At 44.1% G+C, this 27214-nt stretch overlaps 2 protein-coding genes across 4 annotated transcripts; one reads left to right on the top strand and one right to left on the bottom strand.

Annotated features, from left to right (window-relative positions):
• Positions 1-86: 86 nt before the first annotated feature.
• On the top strand, positions 87-9707 carry LOC121546200 (FYVE, RhoGEF and PH domain-containing protein 4). 2 transcript variants are annotated; one of them, XM_041857278.2, is made up of 12 exons: positions 87-457; positions 5062-5927; positions 6039-6184; positions 6424-6580; positions 6759-6897; positions 7150-7208; positions 7427-7570; positions 8093-8277; positions 8378-8408; positions 8512-8583; positions 8827-8952; positions 9175-9707. In XM_041857278.2, the coding sequence occupies exons 1-12, from the start codon at positions 340-342 to the stop codon at positions 9388-9390; spliced, it is 2259 nt and encodes a 752-aa protein (XP_041713212.1). In that variant the 5' UTR covers positions 87-339; the 3' UTR covers positions 9391-9707. The 2 variants fall into 2 exon arrangements, with proteins under 2 accessions (XP_041713212.1, XP_041713211.1); XM_041857277.2 differs by having other exon boundaries at positions 8512-8589.
• An 8121-nt stretch (positions 9708-17828) lies between these two features.
• LOC121546197 (DENN domain-containing protein 11) lies at positions 17829-27083 on the bottom strand. 2 transcript variants are annotated; one of them, XM_041857273.2, is made up of 10 exons: positions 26866-27083; positions 26336-26760; positions 23613-23712; positions 23012-23170; positions 21177-21333; positions 20932-21070; positions 20608-20739; positions 20203-20353; positions 20018-20086; positions 17829-19834 (listed from the first exon to the last, which is right to left on the bottom strand). In XM_041857273.2, exons 2-10 carry the CDS (start codon positions 26724-26726, stop codon positions 19639-19641), a joined length of 1494 nt encoding a protein of 497 aa, XP_041713207.1. In that variant the 5' UTR covers positions 26727-26760; positions 26866-27083; the 3' UTR covers positions 17829-19638. The 2 variants fall into 2 exon arrangements, with proteins under 2 accessions (XP_041713207.1, XP_045073023.1); XM_045217088.1 differs by having other exon boundaries at positions 26336-27083.
• Positions 27084-27214: the final 131 nt, after the last annotated feature.

The raw sequence follows: 27214 nt of genomic DNA, 5'->3' as shown, positions 1-27214 counted from the left end.
TTACCATCAAAACCTTTAGAAAAATGGTCTACAGTATTGGAGTTTCCTCCACCAATAGGCTCACGGGGCGGAGGGTTTATAAAACGGGGGCGGTATTTTGTACCATTGTTAAGATCTATCGGATTCGATTTCATTGATGTAGATTCATGGCATGTTGGAATAGGTATTGGACTTTTGCTATTTGGTACGCTTATTTACGTTTTTGTTGGAGGAGCAGCTCGGTGATTACCTGCGTAAATCCCTCCGGCGTTCGTAGACTACGCGCCTCGAATCCGATCTCTATTCACGCTCAAGGGAACAATAAGTGGTATAAAGGTTATTATTATAAATAATATTACCATGTTTGACGGTGACCTGATGAAGATGGAGAGTGTGAAGACCACTCCCCGTGAGACGGAGGAGTTTAGGCGGACCGCGGTGAGGAGAAAATCGAAGGCAGTACCGCGGGAGACAGAAGGTCAGCATTGTCAAACTGCAGTTGATTTTGTAAACTTTTGGTAATGTTGAGTGAGTGCGTCAGCGCAAATAGAACTAACTTGACAGATTTCAAATGTATCCTACTATAGCCTATGTTGTCTGTGTTTGTTGCAGTGCATGTTATGATGTATTTAACTAATTGTCAGTGGCGATGGATCCTCTGTGGCTCCTGATCCGAAGTCATATTTTGAGGAACAGCGACGGCAAGGTAAAGAAGATGCCCACAGCCAAGTCATCTTTAGATAGAAAGTCTGGTGTGTTGGCATGGACGAGGTTTGCATGTCATTGGGGAGCCCAATCTAATGCTGTAGGAACTGAACTCAGCAAAAAAATCAAAATAAACGTCCTCTCACTGTCAACTGCGTTTATTTTCAGCAAACTTAACATGTGTAAATATTTGTATGAACATAACAAGATTCAACAACTGAGACATAAACTGAACAAGTTCCACAGACATGTGACTAACATACATTTTTTAATGTGTCCCTGAACAAAGGGGGACAAAATCAAAAGCAACAGTCTGTATCTGGTGTGGCCACCAGCAGCATTAAGTACTGCAGTGCATCTCCTCCTCATGGACTGCACCAGATTTGCCAGTTCTTGCTGTGAGATGTTACCCCACTCTTCCACCAAGGCACCTGCAAGTTCCCTGACATTTCTGGGGGGAATGGCCCTAGCCCTCCCCCTCCGATCCAACAGGTCCCAGACGTGCTCAATGGGATTGAGATCCGGGCTCTTCGCTGGCCATGGCAGAACACTGATATTCCTGTCTTGCAGGAAATCACGCACAGAACGAGCAGTATGGCTGGTGGCATTGTCATGCTGGAGGGTCATGTCAGGATGAGCCTGCAGGAATGGTAACACATGAGGGAGGAGGATGTCTTCCCTGTAACGCACAGCGTTGAGATTGCCTGCAATGACAACAAGCTCAGTCCGATGATGCTGTGACACACCGCCCCAGACCATGACGGACCCTCCACCTCGATCCCGCTCTAGAGTACAGGCCTCGGTGTAACGCTCATTCCTTCGACGATAAACGCGAATCCGACCAAAACCGCGACTCGTCAGTGAAGAGCACTTTTTGCCAGTCCTGTCTGGTCCAGCGACGGTGGGTTTGTGCCCATAGGTGACGTTGTTGCCGGGTGGGACCTGCCTTACAACAGGCCTACAAGCCCTCAGTCCAGCCTCTCTCAGCCTATTGCGGACAGTCTGTGCACTGATGGAGGGATTGTGCGTTCCTGGTGTAACTCGGGCAGTTGTTGTTGCCATCCTGTACCTGTCCCGCTGGTGTGATGTTCGGCTGTACCGATCCTGTGCAGGTGTTGTTACACGTGGTCTGCCACTGTGAGGACGATCAGCTGTCTGTCCTGTCTCCCTGTAGCGCTGTCTTAGGCGTCTCACAGTACGGACATTGCAATTTATTGCCCTGGCCACATCTGCAGTTCTCATGCCTCCTTGCAGCATGCTTAAGACCCATTCACACAGATGCGCAGGGACCCTGGGTCAGTAGAAAGGCCTCTTTAGTGTCCTAAGTTTTCATAACTGTGACCTTAATTGCCTACCGCCTGTAAGCTGTTAGTATCTTAACGACCGTTCCACAGGTGCATGTTCATTAATTGTTTATGGTTCATTGAACAAGCATGGGAAAAAGTGTTTAAACCCTTTACAATTAAGATCTGTGAAGTTATTTTGATTTTTACATTACATTTTACATTAAAATTTTAGTCATTTAGCAGACGAGCGACTTACAGGAGCAATTAGGGTTAAGTGCCTTGCTCAAGGGCACATCGACAGACTTTTCACCTAGTCGGCTCAGGGATTAGAACCAGTGACCTTTCGGTTACTGGCACAACGCTCTTAACCACTAAGCTACCTGCTGCCCCGAATTTACGAATTATCTTTGAAAGACAGGGTCCTGAAAAAGGGACGTTTCTTTTTTTGCTGAGTTTAGCTGGTCTGGTCATCCCTGTACAGTAGTGACAGGATACCTCCCATTCAAGTGACGGCCCCAGTGTCTCCTATTTAGTCCCCAGCTGAGGGCTTTCAGTCATGGCCACAATGGAGACACGCTATTAGCGCCTATTCTTTACAAAATAATCCATTGTGTCATTCTCTAATTGTAAACTACTCAGGCAATGTATTATTAGTGGTTGAATTAGCCTACACCTTTTTAGGGTGGCTATCACAAGTGCATTGAAACTAGCCTATGTCAGGATGCATTTACACACTGAAGACTGAAGTGGCAGAAGAGGAACATGTCAGTAGTTTTACTGGTTATGCTAATCTATCACTGGCATGCCCTGGAGGGTGTATGTGTTCTGTTTGTAATTAACCTTCTCTAGGTATTGTGTGTTTGTGTGTGCACATTGGCAGCAGCAGGGCTCAGCTCTTCCGATTTTACTGAAGTTGAGCTAAACTGAAATCTCCTTTCCCCTGAACAAATATGACTGGACTTTGCCTGTGGCTCTCTAGACCTAGTCTACCTAGTGCTGAAGCCATAACAGAGTGTCTGTGATGTCTGCCAAGGCATTGACTGAGCACAGCTGACTGGTATAATATGTTACAGTGATTTACTGTCCCTTACACTCTAATGTAGTGGTTATTGTCTGTGGAGATACCTGATTTCACTCAGGAAGCTCCTCCTCTTCCACTTCCACTTTAAAGACAGTCACACACTGACCACTCAGTCAGAAAGGGACACTTGCTGATAAGCAGTGAGTGTGTTTGGGTGTGTATGAGTCTTAGAGACTGAAGCAGGACTCCATTCAAGAACAGCAGTGGTGTGTGCGACGCGCTCCTCTGTCCTTTCTGGAATAGCGTGTATGTGAGAAGAGGGCAGACTTCTGTCAGACAGACAACATATCTTGTGGATTCAAGTTGTGTGCTTTTTCGTGACCAGAAACATGCAAACACTTTGTTCAGTTGCTTTACTATTTCACAGTGCCCTTTTGAACTAGCTAAGTAACATTTAGATTTAACCGGCCACTGTATGACAAACGCATAGGGTTTGAGTGTGTGTCTGTGAGCACAAACTGTGCCAATACTGCAGAGTCAGCATTATTATGCTAAACTCATATGTTGGCAGCACTTTCTGTCTAATTTTTACCTAGTCTGAGTCATCATGCTACTCCTTATCATGCTAAACAGCATGACACAGAGTACATGGAGTGGAATGTTAGCCTGAAATCCAGAACCTGTTTTGTTAACTTTTACCCACTTCAAAACAACATACTGTCACTTTGGTCGTCCTCTCCTCCTCAGGAGACACACAGACTGCAGTCTGTTGGTTAAGACATATAGCTTATTATCTCTCCAATGATGTAAGGAAAACTAGAAAGGGTTAACCTGTTGAGAGAAGTGAGAGTGAAAAGCAGTCAGATGACTTTGATAAACACCATCTCAGCAACACGTGGTGAATTTAGCTCTGTTTCACATTGATTCCTGGAATTGTTAATAATATCAGTAAGCTTGGCATTGTTTTTGGCCAGGAATGCAATTGTTAATCTTTAATTTCTCCTGACAGCATTGGAAACTCATAGAATAAGCGAGCTAGCGACTTCAGTGAAAGAACAATGGGACAAGATAAAACTATAAAGATACCATACTTTACACAAGATACATTCTCACTGGGCAGAAGGTTACAATGGTTAAAGGGGCAATCTGCAGTTCAAACAACAGAGGTCACCCCGCTAATGTTCCTGCTGAGGAATGGGGGTGGAGAAATGCAACTACTCTCACATTCATAGACCGAGCTATGGATGCAAAGACTGACCATCCAATAGACCAAAATGTAAAAAATTTGAGGTGATAGTGTTTGTTTACAATTACATTGTTCACAAACAACGGAGAAAAACAAGCCTACATTTTGGGTTCCGTCGGGTTAAGACTGTTGAACCAAGCTCATGAGGCATCTACAAGTTACATTCTTCAAGAATCAATTGGGACACATCACCAATATCAAAGTCCAAAAATGGATGTAGCAAACACAGATTGCCCATCCAACCAATAAGTCAAAGGGGTGTCGATTACAGATTGATTTAATAAGTATGCCATCAGAGGATGGACTGTTTTTAAAGTATATTAACTTCCTCATACCCTTACTGTATGTCACTGTGGCAGGTGTCCAATCTCCCTCTTACTAGATCTCTTGCTCTCCCTCAGTACTGAGCAGCAGTGTATGTGGCTCTGTGTATAGTACTGTAGCTGTGGGAGCACCATTACCAGAAATGGAGGTCAATGGAAAGAGCCCATTTTAAAGTGGCCTTTTATTATCCCAGCACAAGGTGCACCTGTGTAATGATCATGCTGTTTAATCAGTTTCTTGATATGCCACACCTGTCAGGTGGATGGATTATCTTGGCTAAGGAGAAACGCTCACTAACAGGGATATAAACAAATTTGTGCATAAAATTGGAGAGAAATGAGCTTTTTGTGCGTATGGGAACATTTCTGGGATTTTTTTAAAATTTAAACTCATGAAACCTGGGACTAACACTTTACATGTTGCGTTTTATATTTTTGTTCTGAAACCAGGCTAGGATAGATCCCTTACTCAGCCTCTCCCTCCTCCCTCCTTGTCTCCAGTGTCTCCTGAACCTGCCCATCTCCAGAGCCCTGGGAAGAGCCCTGTCAAGGTGCCAGGAGAAGCTCTACTCACAGGGAAGGGATCAGGACAACAAGGGAGGGGGCTAGCAGTCCACAGCCCAGGAAAGTGTCCTGTGACCAGGCCTAGCCACAGCCCGGTGAAGGGGGCACCACCAGGGACCCAGAGCCCAGGAAAGGGACTAGGGGTTCACAGCCCAGGAAAGAGCTTCATACAGGGGGGACTAGGATCTCAGTCCCCAGGGAAAGGTGCAAAATCCAGGCTGAACCAGCTGAGAAGCCCTGGGGCCAGGAAGAAGAAGAGACATGGACTGATGGCAGGATCGCCCTGCCGCCTGCCTGACCTCATCATTCACCTTGAGGGAAACCAGTCTGTGCTCAGATCAGCTAACAGCAGCCCAACACATACCACCACCTCCATAAGCCTGGACCAGCCTACAGACCCAGGCAGTGGGTCTACCCCCAGCTCCCACACAGGACTGGATGCTCACAGACCCAGTCCAGACAGGGCAGTAGTAGTGACCCATAGGGAGGGCAGAGCGAGGGAAATCTCTCCCATAAATATGAATAGTTTGGACCTGATGAGGGACGCTGTACTGGTCAATGGCCATATAGGAGACGGAGGGAAGGTGGATACAGGGATGAACGTGGAGCTGCCCCCCTCTCACAGAACTGAGACTGGGACGGAGAAGGCCAAGCTTCAGGAGAGCTCTACAGATAAGAAGATGGAGAGAGGGAGTGAGGAGGTGAAGGTGCAGGACTCCACTGAACAGAAGCTATATAAGATAGCCAATGAGCTTCTACAGACGGAGCGGGCCTATGTTGCTCGCCTTCACCTGCTAGACCAGGTCAGTGTGTCACTGTCAACCTCATTGTTTCTGTTCATTCACTGTAGTGATCACCACATGACTTGATCAGTATGTATTGATTAGCAGTGTTTTAACACTGTGTGTGTGCAGGTGTTCTGTGCGCGGCTTACTGAGGCGGCCGGTAAAGGCTTGTTCCCTGTAGATGTGGTGAGGACAATCTTCTCCAACATCTCCTCCATCCACACCTTCCACAGCCAGTTCCTACTGCCAGACCTGGAGACACACATGGACCAATGGTGAGACAACCCAAGTAGATGATGCAATTGAAGTACTTATCTACAATGGAACTGAAGGACATGATTGGATTGGAACCTTTTTTTATTCAATGAAAAATATGGTTTTATTTTGTCATTCATCCAGCCTAACAAAGACTACAGTGATTTTAATATTCTTACATTAAATCTCTAGCTTCATATCTAAACAGTGATTAAATAATCATTTTTTGACCTTTGATCACCGACCCTTGACCCTGCAGGTCTGTGAGTCCTCGTCTGGGTGATGTCATGCAGCAGCATGCTCCCTTCCTCAGGATGTATGCTGAGTACGTGATGAGCTTCGACCACGCCATGGAGCTGCTTAGAGTCTGGACGGAGAGGTCCACACCATTCAGGAACGTCATACAGGACATACAGGTATGGTGGCTGGGCAGGGACACAGAATAAATCTCTGTTCACACTTTACTGAATATCTTATTCATGCTCTTAATCTTAATTTCACCATTCACCCAAAGAAAACCAATAGTTGCTAACTTTGCAGTGGTGAAAACATTTAGTCAATCTTGCCCTGTTGTTGATTTGCTTTATCTTCCAGAGTCAGGCGGTGTGTGGTAGTCTGACCCTGCAGCACCACATGTTGGAGCCGGTCCAGAGAGTACCTCGTTATGAGATGCTGCTGAGAGACTACCTCAAGAGACTGCCTGATGACGACTCAGACCACAGCCATGCAGAGAGTGAGTTGACACCTGCCTTACTTACTGTACCATAGACATAGTCCAACATACAGTAGATCCACAAAGGCCAGCCTCACTCTTACTGAAGCAGAGATCAGGTAGTCCTCATCGCTAGCTAAGACTCACGCAGTGTCGTCACAGTAACTGTCACAGAAACCATAATAGATTAGGTTTTGTGGTTTAGGGGTTTTGTGGTTTTGCTATTCTTTATAAAAAATAAAATAAGGTATTGATCTCTTTGTCTGCCTTCAGAGTCTCTGCAGGTCATCTCCATGGCAGCAACACACTCCAACAGCGCCATCCGCAAATCAGTACGTGCAGATCTAATATGCTAATCCTCTACTTTCTGCAGATAACAGTTGTCAGTACAGTATATCTAGAGACCCATTTCTCTTTTGGCTTAGAGAGTAAAATATTACTACGCTTAACTACTGTCATCTGTACTTTGTTCATTTTCTATTGGTTGGGACATAAGTTTGTGATATGCTCTGTTGTCTAACATCCTCCGTTCTGCTGTGTTGTCCTCTAGGAGAACCGGAAGAAGCTGCTGGAGATCTACGAGATGTTGGGGGAGGAGAAGGACGTGATGAACCCCTCTAATGAGTTCATCAGGGAGGGACGCATTCTGATGCTGGCTGCCAGGAACTCCGCTATGGAGAGACACCTCTTCCTGGTTAGACCAGCTCACAATATTTTAACCTTTATTTTACCAGGAAGTCCCATTGAGGTCAGAAGACCACCTCTTTCCCAATGGAGACCTTATGGCTTTTAGGAGGACACAACATTATATAATGTTGCTATAGAAATGTATAGTGTAGAACAGACATGATTTTCTGCTATGTATAATATGGAATTAAATAATCTATATTTCGTCGAAATCTTGCACTTCACTGAATAGTAACCACTGAACATCCATCCATCCATTAACCCACACGGGTCAAACTCATTCCAAGGATGGCAGGTTTTCACTCCACTCTTGTACTTGATGAATTAAGGTCACTAATTAGTAAGGAACTCCCTCACCTGGTTGTCTAGGTCTTAACTGACAGGAAATAATAAACTCGCAGACACTCGGCCCTCCGTGGAATGAGTTTGAGACACTCCTGCATTAATGGGTCATTCAGGAGACTCTTGGTGCTCATACTTAAAACCCTCATGTCTTTCTTGCCTCTCGCGCCCTCTGCTGTCAATCCAGTTCAACAACATGCTGCTGTGCTGCACTCCTCGGTTCAGCCTGGGGGGGCAGCGGTTCACCCTGCGGACACGGATAGACGTGGAGGGCATGATTGTGCAGCGCACCACCAACGAACACCACCCCCACACCTTCAAGGTGTCTGGAAAGGAGAGGACCCTGGAGAGGACCCTGGACCTACAGGCCAGGTGAGGGGAGGGGTGGATGTCACACTAATATAACTCACCTGAAGGTCTTGGATGGATGAATATATTTTGTATAAGTGTTAACGTGGCGTTCTCTTTCCAGCTCTGAACAAGACAAGGAGAACTGGATAAAGGTAACAGTGCTTTGTCATATTTTGAAACATGTATGAATTACCAATGACACATAATGAGTATATCGAGAGAGCACACATGGTCTAACAGGCCTTGTACTTTCAGGCTTTTCAGGACACCATTGATGTTTTCCGGCAGAAGATTGAGACTTTTAAGTCAGCTTCTAAAGAAGTAGAGGTATCTGTAAGGATACCGATATAATTTTATTTTGTGTGTGTGTGTTTCTCCATCTGTACAGTATGCTCACTGTATTCATATAGAGGGATAAATCACAGGCAAAGTGGAGGGGAACGGATCATTTAGCTAAAGGGAAGGAGGAACAACTCATTTGTGATCCTATTGCATGTACAGGTGGAAAAACCACAAAGCGAGACTGAAAACTGATTTTGAGTGTGTCTTTGCTCCTGTGTGTGTGAACAGACGGAGGAACTGGGTCGGCGTGCCCCTCGATGGATCAGGGACAATGAGGTGACCGTGTGTATGAAGTGTAGCGAACCCTTCAACGCCCTCACCCGATGGAGACACCACTGCAGAGCCTGTGGCTGTGTGAGTTAACAAACACACACACGTACGCACATGTAGATACACACACACACACACACACACACATGGGATACATAACACACACTTCACATTCCCTTTACCTAAGGCTGGGGTAAGGTTATGATTAGTTGAAATAGCATTCACGTTCAGTGCTGTACTTCCATTCTTTCTAACAAAACCAGCCAGATATGACCATGACGTCCTGTGTGTCCACCTGTTTGTCAGGTGGTGTGTTGGAGGTGTTCAGAGAACAAAGTAACTCTGGAGTACGATGGCAACAAGGTGAACAAGGTGTGTCTAGACTGCCACTCCGCCCTGACCTTCCGGGCCAACAAAGAGGAGAGGGGAGAGGGCAAGGAGGGGGGGCATTCTAGAGGTTCCACACCCCACCTCCCCATTTCCATCCCTACCCTTTTCCCAGGATGTGAAGGCCCTTTCTAGGGTCCCCTTGCAGGGAACAGGTGACTGGTGTCATCAATGAAAATGGGATGGTGGTTAATGACAATGCCATGGTTGGCAAGGGGACGGTCATCAATGGAAGTGTCACTGATAATGGTTACGGTAGTGTCGCCAATAGAAATGGGATGGCTGTCAATGACAGCGAGGAGGCTCACTCGAACAGCCTCAGTGTTCAAACACACACTATCCCCCAGTCTCTGTACTTGTGTTAGTGGCTTTAATGAGATACAGTGAGCTCCAAAAGTATTGGGACAGTGACACATTTGAAATGATACTATGAGGTTAAAGTGCAGACTGTCAGTTTTAATTTAAGGGTATTTTCATCCATATCGGGTGACATGTTTAGAAATTACAGCACTTTTTGTACATAGTCCCCCCATTTTAGGGAACCAAAAGTATTTGAACAAATTCACATATGTGTATTAAAGTAGTAAAAAGTTTAGTATTTGGTCCCATATTCCTAGCACGCCTTGATGACATCATGCTTGTGACTCTTGTTGGATGCATTTGCTGTTTGTTTTGGTTGTGTTTCAGATTATTTTGTGCCCAATGGAAATTAATGGTAAATAATGTATTGTCATTTTGGAGTCCCTTGAATTGTAAATAAGAATAGAATATGTTTCTAAACACTTGATTCCGGAACATTTTTCTACTTTAATACACATATAAGTGAATTTGTCCCAATACTTTTGGTCCCCTAAAATATGGGGGGGAGGACTATATACAAAAGGTGTTGTAATTTCTAAATGTTGGATGAAAATACCCTAAAATTAAAGTTGACAGTCTACACTTTAACCCAATAGTCATTGTATCATTTCAAATCCAACGTGCTGGATTACAGAGCCAAAAGAACCCAAAATGTCACTGTCCTAATACTTTTAGAGCTCTCTGGTATTCCCTAACAGGTTGGCAATGAGATGTATTTTGTGTAAAAACTCTGGCGATGCAATGTAAGAGTATTCTGCCTATTCTCTATCTGGATCAGAAAATCAACTAACTTTCGTTTGTATTTGAAGTTATTTTCCTTTTGAAAAAATAAAGTTAAACTTGTTGCAAGGTGTTCATTTGAACTTGAAAATAAAAGTTTGAAACTTATGAGCTAAGTTTCTTATGGTACCAGTATGTGTTATTAAAGAGATTCTCTGATACTTTTGTAGACTTCTTTTGCCAGTAGTTCTGAAAGTAGCACTTAAGAAAATTGCGTACTACATCACAGATATGTGCACTACGTCATTGCTCTCTCTCCATTAATCCCGCCCGTGTAGGCGTGTTTTGCATCGGCTGGAAGTTGATTGCCTTCAATTTGGAACCGGGCTGCCTTCCGGGTTTGAGCCAGGTGCCCCTTTCAAAGTCTGCTCAAAACAAAAGTGACGTAATTAAGCATGCGTAGTAATTACTAGGATTCTGTGTTTTCCCATGCAAAAGAATTGCTTTTGATAAAAATGCTTTTATCTGCCTTCCCAATGAGACATTTTTTAGAAAATTCTAACATTTAGTTCATGGAAAAGAGGTGTATGTTTCTGGACGATGCACCAGGCTGCCTTGTTGACAAAATGACAGAGCTGTGCAGATTACTGTTCGATTTGAGATGTAAGGGGCCATAAACCGGTGCCCCGCCGGCTTATAATAATAGAATGCGCCCTTTCTCTGCTGTGGCCACTGAGCTGTTGGACCTGCCCTGCAACATCATTGGATAACGCTGGGCAGGCCTCTTGCTAGCTCACTCAAATGCGAGGGGCTGAAGCTCATTAGCTAGAACTCAAAATGCTAGGGGGCTGGCCCTCATGGGGGAGGGGGGAAATGTAGGGAAAATGGTGCAGCACAGCTTTCTTTCTTTCTTTCACCTTTATTTAACCAGGTAGGCCAGTTGAGAACAAGTTCTCATTTACAACTGCGACCTGGCCAAGATAAAGCAAAGCAGTGCGATTAAAAACAACAGAGTTACATATGGGGTAAAACAAAACTACAACAGAAAATGTATATACAGTGGGGGGAAAAAGTATTTAGTCAGCCACCAATTGTGCAAGTTCTCCCACTTAAGTTGAGAGAGGCCTGTAATTTTCATCATAGGTACACGTCAACTATGACAGACAAAATGAGAAAAAAAATCCAGAAAAATCACATTGTAGGATTTTTTATGAATTTATTTGCAAATTATGGTGGAAAATAAGTATTTGGTCAATAACAAAAGTTTCTCAATACTTTGTTATATACCCTTTGTTGGCAATGACACAGGTCAAACGTTTTCTGTAAGTCTTCACAAGGTTTTCACACACTGTTGCTGGTATTTTGGTCCATTCCTCCATGCAGATCTCCTCTAGAGCAGTGATGTTTTGGGGCTGTCGCTGGGCAACACGGACTTTCAACTCCCTCCAAAGATTTTATATGGGGTTGAGATCTGGAGACTGGCTAGGCCACTCCAGGACCTTGAAATGCTTCTTACGAAGCCACTCCTTCGTTGCCCGGGCGGTGTGTTTGGGATCATTGTCATGCTGAAAGACCCAGCCACATTTCATCTTCAATGCCCTTGCTGATGGAAGGAGGTTTTCACTCAAAATCTCACGATACATGGCCCCATTCATTCTTTCCTTTACACGGATCAGTCGTCCTGGTCCCTTTGCAGAAAAACAGCCCCAAAGCATGATGTTTCCACCCCCATGCTTCACAGTAGGTATGGTGTTCTTTGGATGCAACTCAGCATTCTTTGTCCTCCAAACACGACAAGTTGAGTTTTTGCCAAAAAGTTATATTTTGGTTTCATCTGACCATATGACATTCTCCCAATCCTCTTCTGGATCATCCAAATGCACTCTAGCAAACTTCAGACGGGCCTGGACATGTACTGGCTTAAGCAGGGGGACACGTCTCTCACTGCAGGATTTGAGTGCCTGGCGGCGTAGTGTGTTACTGATGGTAGACTTTGTTACTTTGGTCCCAGCTCTCTGCAGGTCATTCACTAGGTCCCCCCGTGTGGTTCTGGGATTTTTGCTCACCGTTCTTGTGATCATTTTGACCCCACAGGGTGAGATCTTGCGTGGAGCCCCAGATCGTGGGAGATTATCAGTGGTCTTGTATGTCTTCCATTTCCTAATAATTGCTCCCACAGTTGATTTCTTCAAACCAAGCTGCTTACCTATTGCAGATTCAGTCTTCCCAGCCTGGTGCAGGTCTACAATTTTGTTTCTGGTGTCCTTTGACAGCTCTTTGGTCTTGGCCATAGTGGAGTTTGGAGTGTGACTGTTTGAGGTTGTGGACAGGTGTCTTTTATACTGATAACAAGTTCAAACAGGTGCCATTAATACAGGTAACGAGTGGAGGACAGAGGAGCCCCTTAAAGAAGAAGTTACAGGTCTGTGAGAGCCAGAAATCTTGCTTGTTTGTAGGTGACCAAATACTTATTTTCCACCATAATTTGCAAATAAATTCATTAAAAATCCTACAATGTGATTTTCTGGATTTTTTTTCCTCAATTTGTCTGTCATAGTTGACGTGTACCTATGATGAAAATTACAGGCCTCTCTCATCTTTTTAAGTGGGAGAACTTGCACAATTGGTGGCTGACTAAATACTTTTTTTCCCCACTGTACAGTGTGTTCAAATGTAGCAAGTTATGGAGGTAAGGCAATAAATAGGCCATAGTGCAAAATAATTACAATTAGTATTAACACTGGAATGATAGATGTGCAAGAGATGATGTGAAAATAGAGATACTGGGGTGCAAATTAGCTAAATAAATAACAATATGGGGATGAGGTAGTTGGGTGGGCTAATTTCAGATGGGCTGTGTACAAGTGCAGTGATCGGTAAGGTGCTCTGACAACTGATGCTTAAAGTTAGTGAGGGAGATAAGAGTCTCCAGCTTCAGAGATTTTTGCAATTCGTTCCAGTCATTGGCAGCAGAGAACTGGAAGGAATGGCGGCCAAAGGAGGTGTTGGCTTTGGGGATGACCAGTGAGATATACCTGCTGGAGTGCATACTACGGGTGGGTGTTGCTATGGTGACCAATGAGCTAAGATAAGGCGGGGATTTGCCTAGCAGTGATTTATAGATGGCCTGGAGCCAGTGGGTTTGGCGACGAATATGTAGTGAGGACCAGCCAACGAGAGTGTACAGGTCACAGTGGTGGGTAGTATATGGGGCTTTGGTGACAAAACGGATGGCACTGTGATAGACTACATCCAATTTGCTGAGTAGAGTGTTGGAGGCTATTTTGTAAATGACATCGCCGAAGTCAAAGATTGGTAGGAAAGTCAGTTTTACAAGGGCATGTTTTGCAGCATGAGTGAAGGAGGCTTTGTTGCGAAATAGGAAGCCGATTCTAGATTTAACTTTGGATTGGAGATGCTTAATGTGAGTCTGGAAGGAGAGTTTACAGTCTAACCAGACACCTAGGTATTTGTAGTTGTCCACATACTCTAGGTCAGACCCGCTTCAAGAAAACTATATTTTAATCTAAGGATTTCGTGGCTAATTGATGTAAAAAAGTACTTATTCTCATAAATGATGCATGTATGAACTAGACATTGAACACATCCAGCCCAAAGCGGGAGGTTTAAAAAATACTTTCACCAAAGTACAGGAGCATGTCTTAGATTCCTATGGAAAAGCTCTACACATTTTATGGAGATGGAGACCTTCAACTAAATACAATACATTACCAAAAGTATGTGGACACCTGCTCGAACATCTCATTCCAAATCATGGGCGTTAATATGGAGTTGGTCCCCCCTTTGCTGCTATAACAGCCTCCACTCGTCTGGGAAGGCTTTCCACTAGATGTTGGAACATTGCTGCGGGGACTTGTTTCCATTCAGCCACAAGAGCATCTGTGCAGGCCAGTCAAGTTCTTCCACACCGATCTCGACAAACCAGTTCTGTATAGACCTCGCTTTGTGCACTGGGGCATTGTCATGCTGAAACAGGAAATGGCCTTACCCAAACTGTTGGAAGCACAGAATCGTCTAGAATGTAATTTTATGCTGTAGCGTTAAGATTTCCCTTCACTGGAACTAAGGGGCCTAGCCCGAACCATGAAAAACAGACCCATACCATACCATACCATTATTATTCCTCCTCCACATTCGGGCATAGGTAGCTTTCTCCTGGCATCCGCCAAACCAAGATTCATCCATCGGTCTGCCAGATGGTGAAGCGTGATTCGTCAGTCCAGAGAACACATTTCTACTGCTCCAGAGTCCAATGGCAGCGAGCTTTACACCACTCCAGCCAACGCTTGGCATTGCGCATGGTGATCTTAGGCTTGTGTGTGTGGCTGCTCGGCCATGGAAAACCATTTCATGAAGCTCCCGACGAACAGTTCTTGTGCTGACGTTGCTTCCAGAGGCAGTTTGGAACTCTGTACTGAGTGTTGCAACCGAGGACAGACGATTTTTACGCGCTTCAGCACTCGTTCAGTGAGCTTGTGTGACCTACCACTTCGCGGCTGAGCTGTTGTTGCTCCTAGAGGTTTCCACTTCACAATAACAACACTTAACAGTTGAGGGGCAGCTCTAGCAGGGCAGAAATTTGACAAATTGACTTGTTGGAAAGGTGGCATCCTATGACGGTGCCGCAATGAAAGGCACCGAGCTCTTCAGTAAGGCTATTCTACTGCCAATGTTTGTCTATGGAGATTGCATGGCTGCATGCTCGATTTTATACACCTGTCAGCAACGGGTGTGGCTGAAATAGCCAAATCAGTTGAAGGGGTGTCCACATACTTTGTGTGTGTAAATATAGTGTTACTGGTTGTTCTCTCACAGCTTTTCACTGTGTCAGCATAAAATGTTTTACTTTATCAGTATCCCTGACGTTATTTTCCCCCGGTTACGTCACATTTCTCCTGCAGTGCCTAACTACATTTTGTATGTGTATAAAGAAGTGGACAGGACCACAGAATCTAGATCCTGCATTATTTCTAAAGAGGTGTCATTTCAAAATGAGGGGTGTTTTTCTGGGGCATGGGCTCAGGGAGAGTGTGAGGGGGCAGAGACAGTTTGATCGAGAGCCAAGGGACTGAAGCTACAGACCCAACCCACAAACAGACAGATCACCACCACCTGTGACATCTGGGATAAGCTGAAGCAGCTGAGAAACATGGTGCACATCCTGGGAAACATCGTGGTGGAGCTGAGGAACATGGAAGCCAGACTGGAAACGAAGAATGCAGGTATAGTGCATTCGGAAAGTATTCAGACCCTTATTCTAAAATTGATAGTTTTTTCCCCTCATCAATATACAGACCACCCCATATTGACAAAGCAAAAACAGGTTATTAGAAATGTTTGCTAATTTATTACAAATAAAAACTGAAATCACATTTACATAACTATTCAGACGCTTTACTCAGTACATTACAGCCTCGAGTCTTCTTGGGTATGATGCTACAAGCTTGGCACACCTGTATTTGGGGAGTTTCTCCTATTTGTCTCTGCAGATCTGCTCAAGCTCTGTCAGGTTTGATGGGGAGCTTCGCTGCACAGCTTTTTTCAGGTCTCTCCAGAGAAGTCCGGGCTCTGGCTGGGCCACTCAAGGACATTCAGAGACTTGTCCCGAAGCCACTCCTGCATTGTCTTGGCTGCGTGTTTAGGGTCATTGTCCTGTTGGAAGGTGAACCATTGCCCCAGTCTGAGGTCCTGAGCGCTCTGGAGCAGGTTTTCATCAAGGATCTCTCTGTACTTTGCTCCGTTCATCTTTTCCTCATTCCTGACTAGTCTCCCAGTCCCTGCCGCTGAAAAACATCCTCACAGCATGATGCTGCCACCATGCTTCACTGTATGGATGGTGCCAGGTTTCCTCCAGACGTGACGCTTGGCATTCAGGCCAAAGAGTTCAATCTTGGTTTCATCAGACCAGAGAATCATGTTTCTCATGGTCTGAGAGCCTGTAGATGCCTTTTGGCAAACTCCAAGCAGGCTGTCATGTGCCTTTTACTGAGGAGTGGCTTCCATCTGGCCATTATACCATAAAGGCCTGATTTGATGGAGTGCTGCAGATATGGTTGTCCTTATGGAAGGTTCTCCCATCTCCACAGAGGAACTCTTGAGCTCTGTCAGAGTGACCATCAGGTTCTTGATCACCTCCCCCGGTTGCTCAGTTTGGCCGGGCGGCCAGCTCTAGGAAGAGTCTTGGTGGTTCTAAACTTCTTCCATTTAAGAATGGAGGAGGCCACTGTGTTCTTGGGGACCTTCAATGCTGCAAAAATGTTTTGGTACCCTTCCCCAGATCTGTGCCTCAACACACTCCTGTCTTGGAGCTCTAAGGTCAATTAATTCAACCTCATGGCTTGGTTTTTGCTCTGACATGCACTGTCAACTGTGGGACCTTATATAGAGAGGTGTGTGCCTTTTACAAATCATGTCCAATCAATTGAATTTACCACAGGTGGACTCCAATCAAGTTGTAGAAATATCTCAAGGATGATCAATGGAAACAGGATGCACCTGTAGCAAAGGGTTTGAATACTTATGTAAATAAGGTATTTCAGTTTATTTTTAATACATTTGCTCAAATTTGTTTTCCCTTTGTCATTATGGGGTATTGTGAATAGATTGATGATGGGGAAAAGTATTTAATCAAAGAATAAGGCTGTAACGTAACAAAATGTGGAAAAAGTCAAGGGATCGGAATAATTTCCAAATGCACTGTATGTATGAATATGGAATTTGTTTCATTATGGTATTGGTTCAGAGGAGGACAACAGCTTTTGATTGTTTGTTTAAAAATCACAGCACCAGTGAGAGGAGTCTACTACATCAGATTCAATGCAATAGATTACCTCACATCGCCGTTCATGGGTCTATATCTTTACCACAATGACAAGAGAGTTCTGTTAAATGACCTATACGGTACCCATGGAGATTGTAGGTACATGTGCAATGCATTGACTCTAGAGCTGGAAGAGGGGAATGTGATCTATATTGTCTCCAGGCAGGAGGCTCTTTGATAATTCTAATAACTACAACACCTGCAGTGGCTTCCTGCTCTTCCCTATGTGAAGGGAGCACCATAAATGATGTAATGACCTCTGATTTTTGATGTGAACAGTTCTGATTAATCAATAAATGGCACCATAAAAAAAAAGCCAGACAATAATTTTGTTTACCATTTAAAAAAAACATTTAATTTAGCAGACGCTCTTATCCAGAGCGACTTACAGGAGCAATTAGGGTTAAGTGCCTTGCTCATGGGCACATTGGCAGATTTCAAGCTCTAGGCTTCAAACCAGCGACCATTCCATTACTGGCACAATTCTCATAACCGCTAGGCTACCTGCCACCCTCATAGTCATTCACAGTTTACCATCATTGACGTAAAGTGTCCATCACAGGAGGTTGGTGGAACCTTAATTGGGGAGGATGGGCTCGTGGTAATAGCTGGAGCGGAATAAATGGAATGGTGTCAAACACAAACACATTCTTTCCATGTGTTTGATTCCATTAACTCCATTCCAGCCATTATTATGAGCCGTCCTCCCCTCAGCAGCCTCTACTGGTCCATTACTGTACATCTGCTTTTCTTTGTATTTCTGAAAGTTAGAATTGCAGAGGCACAATACAGTTTAAACCAACAGAAATGGAGAGTCGTTTTTACCATTCTCTTCGTATGTTTGACATTGAGAGTTGAAGAAACACACACAAAAGCAGAATAAATTAGATTTGAAACCACAACCTCTTAAGCTTTGAGGTAGAGATTGAACCACTACACCACCACATTGTATACCCTTCTCTTTGTATACCCTTCTCTTTGTATGTTTGGCATTTGAGAGTTGCGGAAACATACACAAAAGCTGAATAGATGAGGTTTGAAGCTAGAACCTCTTGGTCTCAAGGCAGTAATGTAACTATTGCACCACCACCTCCATCACATTTTATACCATACTATTGTACGTTTGACATCGAGAGTTGCTGAAACGTACACAATAGTATAAGAAATTAGGTTAGAACCTACAACATCTTGGTCTGAAGGAAGGGATTTAACCATTGAGCCACCAGCTCATTCACATTTTTCACTCTTCGTATATTTGACATAGAGAGTTGCGGAAACACACAAAAGCATAAGTTTAGATTTGAGCCACAACCTCTTGGTCAAACGGCTGTGATTTAAAAGTACATTTTTAAAGTCATATAAAGTTGTAACATTCCTATGTTGGACATCCTAAGAAAGTCTGCTGGTGAGTCCAGACCCCTCTTTCACCAGAAATCCACGCGTGAACTGGTATTGTGTATTTAGGGCTTGATTCAGTCCGCCGTATCACAGCAGTTGCGCGATTTAAATGTAGGTAATTTCCGAATGAGCCGACAAATGCAGCATTTACTGTGAATGCAGTCTCCGCGAACGCGTAAACATTGCTTTAAATGTATATCGCACTGTAGCGCGGATCTTCAGCGCTACGGATTGAATCGGGGCCCTTAGTATCATGATTATGGATGGTGATGAGGGTCATTTCTATACAATGCTGACCACAGAGGTTCTGGGCTTAGTAGTGACTTAATGGGATCATTTCATAACAAAACACATTATACAGATCCCTTTCTATTTACAGACAACAGTTTGGTGATTTCTTCTCTCAAAAACATAAATAAATAGATGTCCTATTAAGAGAAGTGACAAATCCTCCCTCAGTTCAAGGACATTACCACAGACTTTAGATTGACTCCCCATTAGAAAACAAAGGAAACCTAAGGATTACTTCCTTGGTAAGTTCTGCTCATAGGCACAGAATCTCCACAGTTCCAGGATGTTTCTGGTTGGTTCCACTCCTCCAGAATAAGAGTGTTAGGGATAGACATGAATGACATTCCTCTGTACTGTACATTTTATTGACAGACTGGAAGGCGATGGTTAACAATCCAGATTGAGCATCCATGAATGTCATAGGACAGTGCCAAGAGCCAAATTCCATTAGTATTTTCTTGTTCAGTGGCTCTCTCCATTCATTTGGTTTTTTTGGCCTGAGGGTCTCTGGCTATTTGGCCCCATATTCATAAAGTGTCTCACAGTAGGAATGCTGATCTAGGATCAGGTCCCCCCTGTCCATGTATGTCTTATTCAATGAGCTCTAAAAGACTACACAGATCCGAGATCAGCACTCCAACTGAGACGCTTTATGAATACAGGCCCTGGTCTCAGCCTTGCCAAAGTATTCTGACCACTCATAGTCCAGACTGTCTGCATTGAGTCTGTGAGTGTTAAGGACCCTGTAGGTCAGTCAGTGTGCTACCCAGGCCTCAGCTGCAGCAAGGTTGATCAGTGATAAGGAGGCTGTCATAACCATATGTCTCCAGCAGGTGGAGCAGGAAGAGCCTGTCTCCGTGAGGGTCCAGCCCCATGGCCCTCACACTCTCCTGGGTTAGGATGGGCTCAGGGCTCCCTGCAACCTCACTCAGCGTCTGGAAGATACGGTTGTTCTGCTCCAGGAAAAACCTACAACGGAATGGAGATGTCACTTAAAAAATAAATTTAAAAAATAACAAATATGTTTAAAAATCATGGACATTTGTATTATGTTTATATATAGAAATAAACTGCTTAAATGTTAAAAAAAAAACTATTGAAGGATTCTTTGTAATGCCAGTTGTAGACTGGGTCCTGGCGTAATATACTCACAGAATGAAGTGGTCCTCTTCACTGGACACACAGTCTCCATTCTCCTCCTGAGAATATAACAGCATCTGCCTGGAAACACAATGTTATCATTAGTATCATCATCATCACTTATATCCTCTGTCTCAACTACAAGAAGATAACATTATAAACATTCTCCTCAGGTTGTTTTGCAGACTGCACTGTACCTCTGTTCAGTGAGTTTGCGGTACTTCTCTCTGTCTGCAGCGCTGAGCCGTAGTAAAGGCTTCAGACTCTCTCTGGTCGTCCTCACATTCTGGTTATCCACATAGACGTCATACAGGTCCCGCTTCTCCTCAAAGATCTTCTCTGTGGTGCCTACACACACAAGCCCCTCAGATTTATTGAAATTAAGGTAAAAGTAAATCAACTGTCTGAAGTGTATTCCGCTCTGTGTCTCTCATAGATGTGAAAGAAATAGACAGGTTGAAGAAGTGATAGCGAAACCCTACAAGGCATCCACCATATTGCTTTCACTCATCTTTAGTTTTCAGATCAGTGCAGATGTATTAAAAGGGGACGTTTAAGACTATGAAGATGCCCTGGCCTATTCCCTGACTCCAGACACTCACATGCTACGTAGGACAGTTCCGTATCCAGGGTATCGATGTCTGCCACGTTGACATAGAAGAAGGGGCGGAACTCTGGCACGGCCACGCCCACCCCCGGGATGGACACGTTGGCCAGGCAACAGCAGCAGTACACTAGGGAGGTCAGGAAATAGAGAAAGTTAATGAAAATGTATAAAAGTGTTTAAGAGTACATAGGTAAGTAGCATTGTGTTCTTTTGAGCATGAAGAAGAAGAAAAAACCCAGAGGTTACGGTGTGTGTCTGTGTGTCTGTGCTTGCGTCCGTATCAGTGTGTGTGTGTGTCTGTGTTAGTGCTCCCCCTCACCTCTATAACAGACCACCCCTACAGGTGGAGGAGAGAAGATGAGGATGCGTCTCCTCAGCAGAGCTAACTTCCACAGGACCATAATCTGCTCCCCAAAGAACTGGATGAACTGAGACATGCAGCCAGCTGGGTGGGTGATCTGGAGGGAGGAGGAGAGCTACTGTCATCATCATCATCACCATCATCACCATCATTATCACCACCACCATTTCATATTCCCGTAATAGTAAACCACACCCTCTCACCTTCATCTCAGGGTGCATACAGTGGGTGAGTGCTGCTTCCCAGGCACTGCCAGGACATGCAGTAACAACATTCTCCCCATCGGGGGGCAGCACTGATCGCTTATCCTCAAAGAACGCCTCCAGAGGAGAGTACTGGCCAGGAGTTTTCAACTGGAGCCTGGATTAGACACAAACGTACACACACACAAATTTAAAGTAATACAGGCAATGTAAGCAGAATGCATGCAGGTAATTATATTCGAGCAGGGCCTGTGATGGACAGGAAAAGACAGGCAGAAAGAAAGAATGAGACTGGGATTCACATCAGGGGGTTCTAATATCACCTTTGAAGGGTTAATCCCAAAATATGGTCCATTTAACCCTAGATTAACCAGTGGTAATCCAAGATTTGGGCTAATTTGTAGCCATCTAATGTAAAGCCATTGTGTATCTGTCTGGGAATGGGTCTGTCTAGGAGTCTGGGGGTAGATTACCATAGTGGGGTCTCTCCTTGTCACGCTATAATAACAGAGTAGGTAGAAGTTGCTCCTAACCACTGATACAGGAACAGTTGTTTCCATCCCCCCTAATGATAAAATAGGATTGGGAGTAGGGTAATCTGATCTGTTGTTAGGGGCAACTTCTACTTCGAGCTATGCTAACATCGTCAGCATTCTCTCTTCAACTCTACTAAGGATTGACATCTAAATTCCGATCTGTGTGTGTAACCTTGACAACTGAACATGTGAGTTATGCGTGCGAAGTAGACCACATGTTAGGATCCCATCCTGGCCTATCAATGCAACAGTAGTGTCCTTGAAACAACAGATGAGCATGCTACTCATACAAAAAAATGATGGGCTAAAAACAACCCAATTTGGGTTATTTTGTAACCCAGAGCTGGTTAAATAATCGACAGAACACATGTTGGGATATTTTGACCCAGCCAGTTGGGTTGCATGAATAATCCAACAAATTGGGATTACCCAAATATGGATTAATATAATTGGTTATTTTTACTCTCATGCTGGGTTGATGTAGCGGCTAGGTTATTTTCAGGAGGCGTGGCTTATTTGGGGTGTGGCTTTCAGATACATCTTATTGGCCACTCATAAGGGTAAATGTCATTCCTGTTCATCATGTTAAGTTTACATACTGCAAATGAAAATTGTCCTTATTTTTCTTTTTATAATTTCAGTTTATGTGGCAAAACAAGCAAGTATAGTGTACATAGGCTTTTAGGGAACTCATATACTTCTGTAAGCAGCTACAAAAATGCCAATGTTCAACCATAACATATGATAACTATGCAACAGAACAGATGAACAAGAATTACATTTACTCTCATGGGTGGCTAAAAAGAGGAAGAGCGAGGAAGAGAAAGGGCTGTTTTTCACTCTACAGTATGTCTGTGTCCGAAATGACACCCTATTCCCTATTAGTGCACTACTTTTGACCAGATGGTGCCAGCACAACTTTTGACTCTGGTCAAAAGTAGTGCACTATATAGGGAATAGGGTGCCAATTTCAGACTCAGCGTATCTTGTTGAGCAGGATGTGTGACAGATTGCAGTGTGACACCCCTTGACTCTCACAAACTATGTTTAATGCATGAGATCATTATAAATAGCAGCGAGACAACTGCGACTTGAGGGTAGAGGGTGAGTGAAAGAGAGAGAGAGAGAGAGAGAGAGAGAGAGAGCGATCCAGTGACAGAAAAGAAAGAGTGAGGGGAAAGAGTGTGTGTGAAAAACAGCGACCAAAAAGAGAGAGAAAGGGAGAGACGAAGACAGAGAGCAAAAAAACAGAGAGATTTTATAATATCGATAGATAATATAACTTAAAACAGGTTCTACCTGACTTGGTGTTCCAGGAAGCTCATGTATCGGTACAGCAGGGTGTAAGAGGTTGACAGGATACCGACAGACTTCATTCTTGCACCCCTCTCCACCACACTCTCCACCACCATGTTGGCAAAGCACGCCAGGCCAAAGTACTTGCCCTTACGGAAGTATCTGTGGGGGGCCAGAGGGAGAACCATGAGTCAAGCCAAGGGAACATACTGCCCTGCCAGTTGGACGTTTTTTCTGCTTACCATCAGTTGTAAAGTTTTGCTGTCCTGCCAAGGAGGCACAGGAGGTGCATCTAAATATTTAGTCTAAAAGGTCTTCCTCGCCTTCACCTGTATGCTTTCCTTCATCAGCTTTGCTATGAAAGAACAGGGCAGAAGGCTGATGCCTGAGAGAGTTCCTCCATGTTCATTTCATGGCTTTTCCTGTGATTTCAAATAAGTTTCAATGAAGGAGACTAGGACAGGAAGTCTATTAGACTATTGAGATGCATCCAGGATAGGATACAAAGAAAGGATGCCACTTGATACTATTGAGATGCACCCAGGATAGGTTACAAATAAAGGAATCCAGTTTATATGATCGAGATGCAGCCGGATGTACTTACATGAAGTCGCTGGAGACTCTATGGGAGCCGCTGGCCATAGCCTTGAACTCTACTCCCTCCAGGTTCATGTCCCCTGGCAGACACCACTCTAACATGTTACCTAAAAAGTAGACACACACACACATGCGCGCATGCACACACGCACACATACATACATACATAAAGGGGAGTGAAATTAGGCAATACTGTAGGTATGGTTATCACAACTGTCCTAAAATGTTAAAGTTTTCACAAATTTGATAAATCTGCATGTAGATCAACCAACCAACTATAGGTCTCAAACTATTTGGAATAGGCCGTCAATACCAAATGAAGTCAATGCCCTCATTGATTTAAGTAATTCAATCTACAGTGAAATCCACAGGCTGACTCCCTCTGTCTCCACCCCCTCGCCTCTCCTACTCATTCATTAAGAATGTATAGTCCCAAACAGTCTCAAGACTACGTACATAACAACTCATTGGTTGTAAAGCCGGTGGTCAGACATGATCAATAGACCTACAGTTGAAGTCGGAAGATTACACACACCTTAGCCAAATACATTTAAACTCAGTTTTTCACAATTCCTGACATTTAATCCTAGTAAAAAAGTCCCTGTCTTAGGTCAGTTAGGATCACCACTTTATTTTAAGAATGTAAAATGTCAGAATAATAGTAGAGAGAATTATTTAAGCTTTTATTTCTTTCATCATATTCCCAGTGGGTCAGAAGTTTACATACACTCAATTAGTATTTGGTAGCATTGCCTTTAAATTGTTTAACTTGGGTAAAACGTTTCGGTAGCCTTCCACAAGCTTCCCACAATAAGTTGGGTGAATTTTGGCCCATTCCTCCTGACAGAGCTGGTGTAACTGAGTCAGGTTTGTAGGCCTCCTTGCTCGCACACGCTTTTTCAGTTCTGCCCACAAATGTTCTATAGGGTTGAGGTCAGGCCTTTGTGATGGCCACTCCAATACCTTGACTTTGTTGTCCTTAAGCCATTTTGCCACAACTTTGGAAGTATGCTTGGGGTCATTGTCCATTTGGAAGACCCATTTGCGACCAAGCTTTAACTTCCTGACTGATGTCTTGAGATGTTGCTTCAATATATCCACATAATTTTCCTTCCTCATGATGCCATCTATTTTGTGAAGTGCACCAGTCCCTCCTGCAGCAAAGCACCCCCACAGCATGATGCTGCCACCCCTGTGCTTCACGGTTGGGATGGTGTTCTTCGGCTTGCAAGCATCCCCCTTCTTCCTCCAAACAGAACGATGGTCATTATGGCCAAACAGTTCTATTTTGTTTCATCAGACCAGAGGACACTTCTCAAAAAAGTACAATCTTTGTCCCCATGTGCAGTTGCAAACCATATTGGCCCTCCTGTAGCTCAGTTGGTAGAGCATGGCGCTTGCAACGCAAGGGTTGTGGGTTCGATTCCCACGGGGGGCCAGTATGAAAAATGTATGCACTCACTAATTGTAAATCACTCTGGATAAGAGCGTCTACTAAAATGTAAATTAGATCACTAAATAGTCTGACTTTTTTTATGGCGGTTTTGGAGCAGTGGCTTCTTCCTTGCTGAGCGGCCTTTCAGGTTATGTCGATATAGGACTTGTTTCACTGTGGATATAGATACTCTTGTACCTGTTTCCTCCAGCATCTTCACACGGTCCTTTGCTGTTGTAATGGGATTGATTTCCACTTTTCGCACCAAAGTACGTTCATCTCTAGGAGACAGAACGCGTCTCCTTCCTGAGCGGTATGACGGCTGCGTGGTCCCATGTTGTTTATACTTGTGTACTATTGTTTGTACAGATGAACGTGGTACCTTCAGGCGTTTGAAAGTTGCTCCCAAGGATGAACCAAACTTGTGGAGGTCTACAATTGTTTTTCTGAGGTCTTGGCTGATTTCTTTTGATTTTCCAATGATGTCAAGCAAAGAGGTACTGAGTTTGAAGGTAGGCCTTGAAATACATACACAGGTACAACTCCAATTGCCTCAATTGGTGTCAATTAGCCTATCAGAAGCTTCTAAAGCCATGACATCATTTTCTGGAATTTTCCAAGCTGTTTATAGGCACAGTGAACATAGTGTATGTAAACTTCTGACACACTGGAATTGTGATACAGTGAATTATAAGTGAAATAATCTGTCTGTAAACAATTGTTGGAAAAAATTACTTGTGTCATGCACAAAGTAGATGTCCTAACCGACTTGCCAAAACTATAGTTTGTTAACAAGAAATGTGTGGAGTGGTTGAAAAACGAGTTTTAATGATTCCAACCTAAGTGTATGTAACCTTCCGACTTCAACTGTATATATATCTAGCCTACTATGGCTTATCTCTCTGATATTCAGAGGTGAATGACAGGGGATGCCTTTAGGGTGTGGTCATAGATAATTCACACATTCCCTGTGACTTTGGGGTTTCTGAGTAAGAATATAGAGGTGTTTGTGTTCAAGAACACCCTCAAGGAGTAGACCACATATGACCAGTGCATGCCATGGTTGGGTTCATCAATTATCTGGCCTAATTCAAATGAATCCATCCCAAGCTCTCTGATGCAATTTCTGCAAATAATAACCAATAGGCCTATGATTAACAATAAAATCATTATTATATACATGGATGCTAAAGGCCTATAGATGTTACAAATTGAAAATGGGTGCGAACTTGCAGGTGCTTCCCTGGGCAGCAGCACAGCACGAAATAAATTCCGAGGTCTTCGACTCGATTTACCTGATCTTGTATCAAATGTCACCACAAACACGGCCACGATCTGATCCTTTTCCTCCCATTTCACCATGATATCGTGCGGCACCTCTCCTTGTCCTGAGGCCGGGGTATGGTCATCCTTGTCGGGACACTGAGCATCCCATTCCGCAGGGGTGGGGACCGTGCTCCTGGATGAAAGGGATGTGTCTGTGCTAGAGACTGCTGCTGTTAAAGACCCAGGACCCCCTGGACTGGTGCTCCACCCTATCCCCGGCGCAGTGCATCCCAACGCCCGACTGTTGGCGGGGCTCGGCCCCTTGACGTCCTTCTCCTGTTCTGCGGTGGGAACAGGCTTCTCCGCCGGAGGAACCTCCTCCCAGTCCAGCAGCGGTGCCCGGTCGGACTTCTCCACCATTGCGGCTCAGCTGTCGGCGACACCTGGCTTGACTCTGAGACGAAGGGATGCAGGAGAAGAGAATCGTGTACAGACACGGAGCGGAGAGCCCATTCGTTATGCATTAGCTACGCGTTGGTTGAAATAAATCCATACTCACAATTGCAAAGGTTAAATTGATTGATTCCGTTGAAACACAAGCTGTCTAATTTGTGTATGATAGCCTGCTCCTTTTGCATAGGGCCATCAAATTATGTACATTCACTTAGGTATAATAAGAGTGTACATAAATTCTTCTTCCGTTCTTTTGGGGTGCGTTGAAGATTCCACAGTAATATACGCGCTATTTGCAGCTCTTTCTACAAGAAAAAACGATCTGAAACGTTGGCATCTTGAATACAGCTCATTGTAGGTCTCCTTTCCTAATCAACGCACATTCAATATAGTATTTTTCTAATTGAACTCGCAACTAAATACTAAGGGGACAATTTGCTGTAAAACAAATAATA

Source organism: Coregonus clupeaformis, unplaced genomic scaffold (genome assembly GCF_020615455.1).
Source record: "Coregonus clupeaformis isolate EN_2021a unplaced genomic scaffold, ASM2061545v1 scaf0912, whole genome shotgun sequence".
In the NCBI taxonomy this organism is placed as follows: Eukaryota; Metazoa; Chordata; class Actinopteri; order Salmoniformes; family Salmonidae; genus Coregonus; species Coregonus clupeaformis.
Note: the sequence above shows the minus strand (reverse complement) of the source record. Positions and strands in the feature narration are given on the sequence as shown.

Coding starts and splice junctions, on each gene's coding strand:
- LOC121546200 (XM_041857277.2), top strand. CDS start 340: ATGTTTGACGGTGACCTGATGAAGATGGAGAGTGTGAAGACCACTCCC. Junction 7,209..7,426: donor ACAGCGCCATCCGCAAATCA/GTACGTGCAGAT, acceptor GTTGTCCTCTAG/GAGAACCGGAAGAAGCTGCT. Junction 8,953..9,174: donor ACTGCAGAGCCTGTGGCTGT/GTGAGTTAACAA, acceptor CCTGTTTGTCAG/GTGGTGTGTTGGAGGTGTTC.
- LOC121546197 (XM_045217088.1), bottom strand. CDS start 26,726: ATGGTGGAGAAGTCCGACCGGGCACCGCTGCTGGACTGGGAGGAGGTT. Junction 23,713..26,335: donor GACATTTGATACAAGATCAG/GTAAATCGAGTC, acceptor TCTACTTTTTAG/GTAACATGTTAGAGTGGTGT. Junction 20,087..20,202: donor CGCAAACTCACTGAACAGAG/GTACAGTGCAGT, acceptor TTGTGTTTCCAG/GCAGATGCTGTTATATTCTC.